Here is a 13,343-nt window from a genome sequence, read left to right as displayed (position 1 = left end):
ACTTATAAAATACATTGAATTCCACTCAATTTCTTCTCAGATTCATAGAGTCTAAGCATACCTGATTGATTGTTTGTAATTGATGGCGGTGAAGTCTTTGGTGGCTTTGCACTGGTTCAGGGTGTCTATGCTTCAATGGCTAACTCCATCATCAATGCCCTGAGGATGGTGATGGAGTCAGTCATTTAAACTTAGGCAGCTAACACCCTGACCCAGTGCAAAACCAACAAAGGGGTCACCACAGTCGAGCACCAGGAAAATGCCAAATCATACGTATGGCAATTAATACAGACCAGAATTCAACTTGAACTAATGAATTCCTAAGAAACTGTGGGAGATGCCGCAACAGTAACTTTTAACAGAGTCATCTGCTAATGTGCATTGAACGGATTAGTTGTGGATGCGAGAAAATCCTAACATCATGGAGTTCTGAAATTACACTAAGAAAAATAAAGTCATTTTTCTACTTAAATTGAATGGTTCCTCAGCCATTAGTGTGTTTGCCACTTTTCCTGAGATTTCCGGATTCACATTGAACATATTGTCAAATTTTTATTTCAAAATTGTGTTATTAAATGTACATCAGGGACTCCCACGAGAATTATTTAGTGAGAAAATTGAATTACTTATTGTACGAGGGTCATCCGGAAAGTAGTACCCGTTCGTGCCGCATGAAGTGCTGACGACGCGAGTAGCCGCTGGACGAGGTCAGATAGCTTCAGTGGCTTGTCTGCCTTCTCTGAGCCAAGTTGCGTGACGCTATCATTGCCTGTGTTGTTTCTGTGATTGTTTACAATGTTTAAAAAAATTGAGAACGCCGCCAGTTGTGAAGTGAGGGCAGTGATTAAATTCCTCAATGCAAGAAACGTTCGCCCATGTGATATTCATCGCCAATTAAAGGAGGTGTATGGAGACAATGTAATGGACGAGTCGTCTGTTCGGCGGTGGTGTCGCAACTTCAACATGGGGAGGGGGAACACACACGACGATGAGCGTTCGGGGAGACCGTCTGTCATTACAGACCAACTGGTGAGCTCAGTTGACGAATTCGTGAGGAACGATCGGCGCGTCACAATTGATGACATCTGTGAGCATTTTCCCAATGTTTCTCGAACAATTGTTCATGAAATTGTTAAACACCATCTGCATTATGCAAAAATTTGTGCAAGATGGGTCCCTCGCGTATCTCAATGAGCTGGCGGCGAAGGACTATGCAGCAGGAATACAGAAACTTGTCACACGTTATGACAAATGCCTTAATTTGCTTGGAGATTATGTTGAGAAGTAGTTTAAAGTATCCTCTTTCAAATAAAATTTTTTATGTTTGTTAATATTTACTTTTGTGTCTTTATTTCACGAACGGGTACTACTTTCCGGATGACCCGTATAATCTTTTACATAAATCCCAAAGCTGACAAATGATAATTTTTAAATGATTTCAAATTAGAATTTGCACAATTTTTTCTATGAAGTTGTTGAATATAATATCTTAAATATTTGGTAAAACTTGTAAGTTGAGTTCTATGCGAGTTATTTCTCTAGTTTCGGTACCAGTGTTCATATTTTGCCAAAAAAAGAAGGAATTGAATCCAATTGTTGTAAATTCTCCAAAAAATAAAAGTCAGTAGTCTAGTGTTGTGATTGAAAAGTTTGCCACCCTGTGGACCAGGTGAAGGAATAATAAATATTAATACGTAATCTGTGCTATTTCAGAACTGAGCTATTAGTCGTATAATTTGGTCATGTGATGACTGTTATCATAGTAAACATCGTAAGATCATGTAAGCACAGAAAACTCTTGAAATATATAACAGTGTTGAAATTAATCTCGTACGAATAAAGTCTTGTTTTATGAGACTCATGCCTCATGTCAGGAGTCAATCTTTTTTACTTCATTATAATCTCAGCTGTTGATGTTTTTCGTATTGCTTCTTCAATGTTTTAATTGTCCATATTGCATTTACCTGTATTGAAGTACATATGGCTCCATGTACTTAGTGCATGAGAAATATTTTATGCTCACATTGAGATGGAAACAATATGATACATACATGCATGCTGGTATGTTGTATAAGAATTATGACTAATTACTAATTATGGATGTTTTTTTCTGCAGATATTTTTCAGCTGCAACCTAAGTTAGTAAAATGCTTAGAATCATAGAATAGGGTGGTGGGGCTCACATCCCATATACTGAATGTTTTTTCTTGAATGATCTTATCATCTCTCTCTATGTAATTATTTCTAGCCATTGCAGTCAAATTTTAACATGCTGTTTATGTGCTCCTGTTGAAAAATGTGTATGGATTTCATGTTTTTTAAATATTCTTACAGGTACCTGTTTCATATAATATTTCTAATCTGTAGTGTTGTAATAACCTATTCATTTTTCCTAAATCTTCATCTACATAAATAATTTTTGAAAGTTTCCAGGAAAAATCTGACTGTTGAGAACCGCCTTTGTCTGTCGGGATTTTTCTTGCATGTACAGATACTCTTTTAAAAACTTTCATTACGAACACAAACAAATTGCACAATTAGTGCTGAATGGTAATAATCATTCATTACTAAATTTAGGAGATAACTTGCTATAATGGTACCATGCTTGTGTTTGAAGAAGTAGGAACTAAAAAACTTGATGAAGGATATTACAATTATCTTCAATTGCAAAAACAATGTACCTTCATACAATTAGGAGGCTCCATGACATTTTCCATTTGTGCACAAAGAAAGAACAACCTGCGAGTAATTCATTCATTAACTCAGTAACTGCATTGATGTTTTTGGATCGTGTTTAGAAAGAAAGGGTGCTAATCTGACTAGTTTTACTGTTGCATATTACTTAGGAAAAACTTTCTTTTTCCATGGATTTAATCCGTGAAAAAGTGTGTCCTATTGTCCCATACTGCAGATTCATAATCTTCCTTGTTAATATTTCATTAAATCCCTCGGTGCATAGGTCATCTTTGCCTTGTTTCCTTCTGCCACTGCCTTTGACACAAAAATGGGCTGTGTTGATGATGCATGCAGTGATGAAAATGGAATGAAAACTGAATGAATGGCCATGTAGCTTTAATGTGTTGTAATTATGTGGTTTAGAAAGGATGAAAATTGGCAAAGATATGGTGAATGATTAGGAAATCTTTCGTTTTGAAAAGGTTAGTGGGTTAAATCTAACTTGATGAATATAATATCAATACATAATTGATTGATGTAGCCAGATGTTTTTATGCAGTTTGCAATAGTTGTAGGTGTTCTTGAATTTAAAAATTGAGAAAGAAATTTTCTTTTATTCGGCATCAGATCCCCACTGTGCTATTGGCTGGTGCTGCAATAGTGTGACAATGGACATTGTCAATGTACTTTATGCAGATGACTGTGGTGGATGTCATCGGAATTTGCTATTAATTGTGTCCAAGGCACAATGTAAGAATTGCTGGAGATATTCAGATGAGTTAGCTCAGGTTAATGAAGAAAACTGTCAGCATATATCTCATTCATTCCTCTCAAAATTTATCTTCTCATGATAACTACTCCCGTAAGTTTTTAGCCTTAAAGTCAAGGAGATTTTCAGTGAATGTTGTCATATATCCATGATGGATGTCCCATAAACATTTGCATGTGCACCATATTGATCCAATGATGGCTTCTACCACTCAAATAGAAGTTTTGGCCCTTAGGGTAAAACTTACTTATCAAAAACCTGCCCTTTGGCTTGGATTCTGCCCTGCAAATTATAGGTCTAATTACTGGTTCATGAAATTAGTGTAACTTTGCTGCCATAAAATCATGTCCTGCTAACATTAATGAGCAACAGAGGTGCACAAATGACAAACTTTTTATGACTCCATCCCAGTAAATAAGATGAGGCTAATGACATATTGCCATTCAGATAACAAATAATATTCTTTAAATATTTGCCGTTTTAACTTTCTGAAATTTTGACAAATTTTCATTTTGTTCATCTTTTGCATTTGTTCCTTTTTGAGCTAATTGAATATTTGTTGAGATTCCTATGTAATTCAAAACAACGCATAGTATATTACTCAAGATTTAGGACATTTATAAGCTTTCTCAGGTGTTTGTAATACTTGGCAGAAGTATTTATAAGCAGAAATAAATGCACCAAAGGTTTAAGGAAAAAGTATAAATAGGGGTTTTTTTCTCAAGCAGTATAACAAGTCCAATGTTCAGTGATCACTTATTTTTTTGGTTTCAAATGGCTCCTGTCTCAGTCTGTGGTGTTATGCAAGAGGTAGGTATTGAAAATTATGGTGGAACATATGGTTTCTTTTGTATTTTTCTCTTTTTCTTAAAAGGATGCTAGTGATAAGAAATTACTCATCATCAAAAGTTGTGATAAGCTTTATGGAGACTTCAAGTAAAACCTTGGGAATATGGAATGGATAGAATGTGGGTGTGAATGATGTGAAAAGAGAAGTTGATAATCTGTGGACGTTCTGGCTCCCTTAGTAATTATCATTTAGGATGCTTTCTCCCAGGATCAAATTAAATTTCTGCTGTGAAACACATTGCATGCACATGCCATGGAATACTTTTTTGTGAAAATATTGATTTTTGTACGAAGAAGAATGTAAAATTATTAACCTATTTGGTTAAAATTAAAATATACACGGCATTTGACGTTTAGTTAAAGTGCGTAATTAAGCATGGAGTTTAACATTGCTTAAGTTTTCTAGTATCTGTGTACATGATTCCTATTTTAGTTTGGTGACATATTTTATATATTTTTGTGTATCAACAGTTGAAGTTGTTTTGCTCTTTGAGTTCAGCTCATTCAATCAATTTTGCATCACAAACATCCATTTTGACCTGAAGCCAGGACAAAGTCACTTCTGTGTGTGACGTTTGTTAGAAGGCCTGTGACCATGTACTATTTGATGTGTTCTGTCATAACGAATGATAATTTTGCAGCCATTGCTCAGGCTTAGTGATATGCTAAAAATGTAGCCAGTTGGAAAATATGCCTTTCATCTGTGCCATTGAGTATGAAGAGAAGATGCAGGTGATTGAGAAAATAATTTCAGTAAGATTAGCACTCTTGTGACATGTCACATAGAACTCATTCATGAGGCATTATTACTATATAGGACCTTTCATTGATTCAAAGGTGACATTTTGATATCTGACGTTCAAACCTATTGTTTGTACAAAAAAATGGAGTTCCATATCAATAGTTTATAGCTGAAATTTGATAGACCATGATGATGTATTTTAGCTTACATCAGGATGTTGAATTGGTGGAGTTCATCTGAATGAAGGGAAGGCAGAATTGCTATCACACATCGTTATATCATTGGTAATTATCAATCCTAAGGTTGGTTTGGCACAGCTTGCCATTAAGGACTTCACCTCATGCTTGTCTCGCCATCTGTATACATTATTTTCACATCTCTGATAACCTGTTTCATATACTGTAGATATCCTGAGTCATACCCAGTGGTTCTTACTGATTATTAAGCCTTCCACATTAGTCTTGCCTAAAATGTTGTTGCTTGGTTAACATCTTCACCATTCAATTGTTCTCCTGAGGACACTTTTACCGTATCCTTTGCAGAACTTATTATGATCTCCATTTGACCTTCATCGTTCCCCCTCAATTCCATTTCTCCCAATCTTCTTCTCTCCTGGTGCTGTCTTCCACCTGGGCATCTGTCTTCCATAGAGGGCCATGATACATTTGTTGGACATTCTGTTGTTTATCGTGGAGGAAATGAAGGTCATCGAATTTGATTCATTTTTGTAGATTATCAAATGAAATACTGTTTTTAATATTTCCTCGTCAAGTTCTGTGGTTTTGCAATTCTATTGACATGATAAAGTAGTGATGGCTACTCTACCACCTACTACCTGGATAAGTAGCTACATAGGAAATGCAGTACATTGATAAAGGTTATTTAAAAGTCATTATTTGACTGAACAGGACATGGTAGTTCTGTAGGTGGAGCACTGGGCCACTGATTGGAGGACCTGGGTTCGATTCTGGCTGGTGCCTCTGGGCAACCTCAGCTTCACTCAACCAATGTGATTTTTCAGTTACGAGATCTTACTGGTAAACCACTGGCAGGACAGGGAAAGGAACTGGCCGCCTCCTTATTACCCTGATGTATGAATTTCACAAGCTGTTGTGATTAGTACTGTGGGGGGAGGGCTCTATTCTCACCTATCGAACTATCCGTTAGAGCGATAACTGTGGTTTGGGTTAATTGGACCTGAAGGTGTATGATGCATTTTTATCAAATTAAAATGATAAGCTTTGTGATATCTTCACAGTTGACTTGATATTTCAACTTTATTGTCTTAAGTCATCCCGTGAAGCATTAGAATTGCATGGCATTACACCTCAGAGTGTATTCTCCTTAATATTTGCTTTCGGGAAATGTTTAAACTCTATTGCCTTTATAAGTGAACGAATGCAATCAGATGTAATCGAGCTCTTTGCCATTGGGTGAAAATTCATTTAATTTTTATCTTAAGTGTTTTCCTATTTAATGATTCTTGTTCAATCCTAATTTTGCATTCTGGGACGGTGCCTATTATTGTGCAAGAGGGTGTGCATTTGCCACCTCTCAAGTGCATGTTTTGAATTATTTAATTAAATGTCTCAAAATAACTTCTCTAGTGTAGATCCTTTGATTTCAATGGCCTCAGGCTCCACTTTGTGAAAATTCATGATCATGGAATGATTTCAAAAACAAAAGGACCTACTCGGAATTATTAGAAATAATTCTGTGCACCAATGAAGACGTAAATCAACTGCGCGTGCCCGTGAGTTGTCACTATGCGGTTCTCTTCCTACCACAGTGATGGCAGTATCGATAGCAGCAAAGCAGCAGTGATGCCACCTTTCATTCACACTGTCTTATGGCGGGTGTTCGGTTTCCATTTGACTGCCCCTTATGATACTGACAGAAGTTATTGCTTATAACCTTAATAGACCACATTATCAATATTCAATATTTAATTAGTATTTGATACTTATGATTTTTAGTTTAAATCATTGGATTGAGTACACGTACCTTTGTATTAACTGTGGAAAAATTTTAAGGAACAACATCCATATAAAGGTATAGTGTAGAGTTAGGCCAGGCTTGAAGTTCTCTTGTCCATTTCGTTCACAACTGACCACTGCAGTTTTCAATAAATGCTTATGCTTACCTACTTAATAAAATTTGTTTTGTTTTGTTTTAACAGAGACATAAGAGTCATATGGTGTGAAATCTCTGAGCATTAAACAATATCAAAGAAGTGCAGTGAATTTCTGGCTAAAAATATGCTTCTATAAATACTTGAATGTTCAAAATGTTTGTCGTGGTCAATGAAAAGCTCATTTTGGTTCAGTACAGAAAAGTATTTCTGTCATCTTTTATTTAATCAGAAACATTTAATTTATGTTGACCTTTTGATTTGACAGAATGTGAATATTATCTTTTTCCAATATTATAATTCTATGGAAATTAAATCGTTAAGAATTTATGTCTTAACATGCAGTGATTGCTGGGGTCGATGATAAATGGAAGCAATTTTGAGGGCTTCATTACGGAGCTTCTTCTGCTATTAATCAATCAAAATGACATTGAAGGTTATATCTCTTGGTTCAATAATTTTTCTTTGGAGCTTGATCTTTGACGGTAGTTTAAAAAAATGTTGTGGCTGCATAAATTATCATCTTCAAGGAAAAATTGTGCATGCTTTTCAGATTTGCTTTTCCCTGGTGAAATCTTGTGTTGGTCATAATATGTATTTACAGGATGAATGCGTAAACATTTTCCTTGCAGTTAAAATAGGAAAACATAAGTGTTAAGGTTGAATAATACTATCATCTCATAACCAGAGGGACTTTGAAGCCTTCCATTTTTTATGGCTCTATGTGTGTGTAGTGACTTACCCGCTATACTTAGTGCTTTAATGAGGATGCCATGCGTACACATACAAACAGAACCTGCACTGCAGTACTAAATTTTACCAATATTGTATTTTTAAAATTTAATTTCTGCCTAAAGATGTATAACAATTGATTGTATGCCATACAGGTTTAAAGAGATTAGGCTGACAGGAAAAAGCTTAAAGTTAATATTTAAATGAGAGAAACTTGACATGGATGATTCTTGTATCAGCTGGAGATGGTCTCTGCAGTTTTATAATTAGCTTTGCTTTCAATGAGTACATGGATATATTTGAATGTTACTGCTGCATGCAGCTAAGTTTTGCATAAATGTGAAGCCATTTGATTTTTGTGGCTATAGTTTATTTTTTGCATTTAAACATTCATTATTCAAAAATACATCCAAGATTGTCAATTATACTAATATACCTGGAATGTTTCAAATGTTTTCTATATTAACTTAGTTAATTATGATCTTGTGCAAGCCTCACTTTATATTGTCTGTGTTTCATCAATTTTTCCTCTTTTGTGTTTCCTTATTATAGGTTTGTAACCTCAATAGACAACTTCCAAAATTTTTAATTATTCATGGCAAATAGTGTTCAGAATTGATAGGAATTGTTTTTGGAAGCTTTCTAAGATTTTATTGCCTGTAGTGAACTTCATTTCTTCCGGAAGCTTCAGAACCATGGGTTCAAATTTAAAAGTTATTGCAGGGATTTTAATGCCCATGGGAGCCAGACGTGAGCCATCTCTTGGGTTCTCACCTCAATGTTACTGGAACTTTCCAGGAAGGTTTCAATTATTGAAAGGGAGGACCAAAGTCTGAGAGTCAGAGGCAGTATATTAGGAGGAGGGAGTGCATGCGGCCACGTTACGGACTGGGCGGAAGTTGAAGGAAATGCTGTAGTAAATGACATGTTTTGAGTTGCAGGTGAAAGAGTGAGATAAGGGGATGAGGGTGGGTTGTGGAGGAAGAGGTTGTGGGATGAGGGATAGGTTAGCATTTGCGTTTTGGATGGTGGCATGTTGATGAGCAGAGGAAAGATCACCATAACAAGGGTTGCCTCTAGAATATCAGTGGGCATCTGACGATTATAGTTATCCTCTGGTTGCAGTCAGTGTGTATTTGCAGTGATGATTCCTCCTTACTCTTTATGCTTCACACAATAGTGATGCTAATTATTCATGCCTTTGTTAAAACTTGTAAATCCTGAAGTAAGATCTGGTGCTTTCCCGAGCGTATTTGCTTCATGAAGCTTTCTCGGGTCTTCCACCGGGTGGAAGGGGTTCTGTATAGGCCGACGTTTCGATGCCCAACTCGTGCGTCTACCCTGAGGACGATGCACGAGTCGGGCATCGAAACGTCGGCCAATATGGAACCCCTTCCACCCGGTGGAAGACCCGAGAAAACTTCCTGTACATCCTAATCCTTACCTATTTTACTTGCCTAAATGTTGTTTGATGAACCAGAATGGGGATTTAGATGTAAACTTAAGGCAAAGTTTATCTTCTTGCTCTCCAAGGAGTGTAAAAACAACTTTGTAATCAATTTAAGGTTGATTTGGTGGGTGATCTAGAGCTCGCTAGGATGTGAATAGTGCTGTAGTGAATGGAGTACCATGTGTACCATGCCCTTCTTTGTGTGAAACTCTCACTCACATTCAGGGTAACAAGGGGCACCTCTTCCTTTCTCTGGGCCACCTGTGGTTTCCCCCATAATTTATGATGGAAAATTACACAGACTGGGTGAAGCTGAGGGTGTGGGGAGGAATCACTTGCATTTGAGACCAGGAACCTCCCCTTCCCCCATGGTCAGCAGCACAGTAGCCATACCCTCGGAGCTACCATACTGCTGCACTGCAAATGTGATATGATAATTCAAGTCTTTCGGTAGGAGTTCAGAATTTAATACTTGCAGGAAAGATATGAATTCAGAAAAATTCAGATTCAAAGAAATTGAATTATGAAAATTACCCATTTTTTCATTTTTTAAGTGTTATTGTATTTTCCTTTAATTTTTATCCATTTATTTATTGAAATTGTCACAGCAAGTGTATAGTCTTTTTTACAGGTTGATGTATCAAAACTTTAAAAGTCTTCCACCATATAATCCATGAGTATGTGTATGTATTAACCAGTTTAACAGTATTCTTACATCATTGGTACTAATATGACTCCTGAAAGAAATATTTTAGAGATTTTGAGGTAATTTATATTAATGTTAATAATTTCATAGTTTTGCTTAAGGATAATATCCATTCATCCTCTTAAGAATAAGTGAACATTGTCCTCGGGGTCACTATTGTGTATAAAGCCAAAAGCAAACAAAAGTATATCTTTTATAAAGCCATACAACAGTAAAGTAATGGTTTTTGTATTTTTATGTGAATGCAACAGTCGTAACTGATAATATTCACTTAACATTTCACTGGGTGAATACGAGATAAAAGGAATGATTTTTAAAAATTGGTAATGATTTACAGTATTGGTATACTCTTAATTAATCAGGAAGAAGGAAATTTAGGTATGAATTAATGAAAATTGTAATCATCATTGTTCATAGATGGCTTCTTTAATATGGGGTGTTTTGTTTGATATTTTTCAAATCTGAGGACTGATAACTGATCTGTGAAACATTAGCTTTTCAAATTTAATGAGATTAATTTGGAATTTGTCATTCTAATCTCTGCTCATGCTTTAAATGAAGCATACATGAACTTGTGAGGCTGATTTAGCTGCAGTTAATTATTTAAATATTAATATATGTGTTGTGACATCGTTACACGGTAACAACCATTGAGGGCCATCATATTATATGAAAGCCCAAATATATTGAGACTAGGCGAAATGCGTTGAGCTTTTACTCATTGCTGTTATATTTTGATGGGATTGGCATGCTTCTTTAATAGATCTTCTGCACATAATGTACCTTGCTTGTAATGTTTACATTTTTGATTGTGAAGGATAATGCAGTACAGTGTTTTTTTGGTTTTTCAAGCATGCCCCACAAAAACTGACACTACCACTATTTCCTTTATGACCTGATTGGCTGAGTATCGTGCTGACCATGTTCGCCTCGCGGGTAGTGTGCTTTATTGGCTAACCCAAAGGCCGTGGGTTCAAGTCCTGCCCCAGGCATGGATATTGTGATTTATAATTTGATGATAAATCTTTTATTTTTATCACCTAATATGTGAAGCTGCCTCAACTGTGATGCACAAAAATATTCTGTTCCATTTTTAGAAAACAACCTACTACCATACCTTTCAAATTATGAGTGATGGAGCACTGAGATATATGATGTGTGCATGATGTGGTGTACAGAATTTGTGTCATAAATATTGACTAATATGACAATTAAATGCTAGGTGTTTATGAAAAAATGTGTAGTCAAAATGAAATATCTATATTCCCTATATTGGATATTTATCTTGGATATTTAATTATTGGTTGGGATATAATTATTAATAGACTTATTCCATAGGCATTTCTTGAAAGTTTCAAATATTTAGATTCCCTTTCATTCTGCTATCAGTGACGCCAAAACTGATGTTATGAGGAATTTGGAGAGAATTGATCATCATTCAAGTAAGGTCAGATTTTTATGATCATGCAAAAAATTGACATATATAATGGGACATCATGTAAGTAGTCTTAATCACACCATTTTTCCAGTAATTTTTTTCCTTCAGTTAGCAAAGGATTACTTTCAGTACCTACCATTGGAAAAATCCAACCATCCGAGGCGGTTTATTCATGCTCATCTTTTTTTTTTATTATTGTAAGGAGACGTTGGATATCTTGGAAGGATGCTTGTGCTTGCTGACTACGTGCACAATGACATTTTCATTGAGCACATAGACTGCCTCTTTTCAGATGATCGAACAATTGCTTTGTAGCATCGAAAGTGGATGAAAAATTAATTTTGAAATTCTATCGTACCATAAGCATTGTTTCCCCCCTGCATATAATTAAGTCCTCCTCTCAGCATCAATTGTGTCACATCTATAAAACTGCCCACCCACCCATCAGGCACAGTCGAATGGGGATTCTTCGAAAGGTTGGCGAAGCTTGGACTTGGGAGCCCAGCACCCAAGACCCCTGTTCCGCACACAACGATCCTCTTCTGTGCCTGCTCCCCGGTCGCAGAAGTCTGTGGAAGGTGTTGGGGCAGCGGGGCTTGGAAAAGTAAGGGTCAGGAGTGTGTTGTCAGCTGGGTGAGAGCGTTTCAGGGAGGAGGAAGTGATTCAGAAAGAGAGCATTCATTGATTGGGTCCATCCCATTGGTGTGAGGTCAATGGTCCAAAATTGTTGTTGGTATTATTATTATTTTCCAAAAAATCGTCCATAAAAGGCTACTGTTATGATCTTATTGCTTCTGTATTTTATTTTCATTATGATTCTTTATTAATGTTAAATGTTTTCACTTTTGGGACACATGTTCATTTCAATTCAGATTAGTAACTCTTCATTTTCTCCATTGACATGGGTTTTTTTTATATTAACTCAATTTTCAATTATTCCCTTTCAGTAGTACTAGTAGTTGTGTTTTCAATTTTCCAACGGACAGTGGATTTTAATTGGGCAAATTTCTTGTTAAAGGCATTTAATTTTAGGTAGAATCTTAATTCATAAAAATCTATAAAAAATGGCAGGAAATATGTTTAAGCAATTAGACATTTCTTAATGGTGATTTCAAGTTTTAAAACACTCAACTTTCTCTGTTTGTGCATAGTGATTTTTTTCCCTAGCTTTCCAAGTTAAGAAAATAATAGATAAAAATTGAATGGATAAATTATCAAAACTGATTTAATTTTGTATTGTAAACAGTTCATTTGCTATGTAACCCTTGCACCAGAATTGTTTTTTTATTAACAAATACTTTTCATACCCAAAAATATTTCTTCACTAACTCTTGAATATTTGTCTTTCTAAATAAGAAATTAATTGAAATTTGCTTGACGTTAATAAGGTGTATTTTCTACTTATTTCCTAGCGATTACTTTATTGAAGATTTATGAATACCCATAAGTCACATGTGTTGTAAAGTCTTTTAAGTATAAAGATCTAAGAAAAATGTCTTGAAGTACTCTTTACTTGATTTTGAATCGAAACTTTTGTTCATCAGACTTTTAAATTTTTCTATTGCACTCGGGAGAATCCTGCTACAATCATTAGTTCTTTCATTTCATCTGAGTTGGGTTAAAATGTAAATGTAGCCTGGTAGCCTATGAGATGAGTCAGACTCTTGGTTTTGAAGTCACACTTGTCATTATGTGGCAAGAGTCGCACTGACTAGTGAAAATTGATATTTTTGAGATGTTATCTCTTTCTCTCTCTCAATTACGACCTCCTCTCGCTTTAGCACGCTCTTCCCCCCCCCCCCTATCTTCGGTATGATTTGTGCACCTCACTGGCCCCATTGTTTGTCTCT

General features: G+C 35.8%; 1 protein-coding gene across 4 annotated transcripts in view; it reads left to right on the top strand.

The window, feature by feature from the left end:
- The window catches only part of Nf1 (neurofibromin 1), a 139,368-nt gene that overhangs the window by 107,777 nt on the left and 18,248 nt on the right, over nucleotides 1-13,343 (top strand). The window contains exon 50 of one of the 4 annotated variants that reach the window (XM_071591041.1): nucleotides 11,942-12,097. The exons of the other annotated variants lie outside the window; for them this stretch is intronic. Within the exon in view, the coding sequence (XP_071447142.1) occupies nucleotides 11,942-12,097 (156 nt within the window). The remainder of the gene's footprint in view (nucleotides 1-11,941; nucleotides 12,098-13,343) is intronic. 4 annotated transcript variants of the gene reach the window in all.

The sequence above is a fragment of the Hetaerina americana genome, unplaced genomic scaffold (assembly GCF_022747635.1).
Source record: "Hetaerina americana unplaced genomic scaffold, ioHetAmer1.1.p SCAF_40, whole genome shotgun sequence".
In the NCBI taxonomy this organism is placed as follows: Eukaryota; Metazoa; Arthropoda; class Insecta; order Odonata; family Calopterygidae; genus Hetaerina; species Hetaerina americana.
This window is presented reverse-complemented; position numbering and strand designations above follow the sequence as displayed.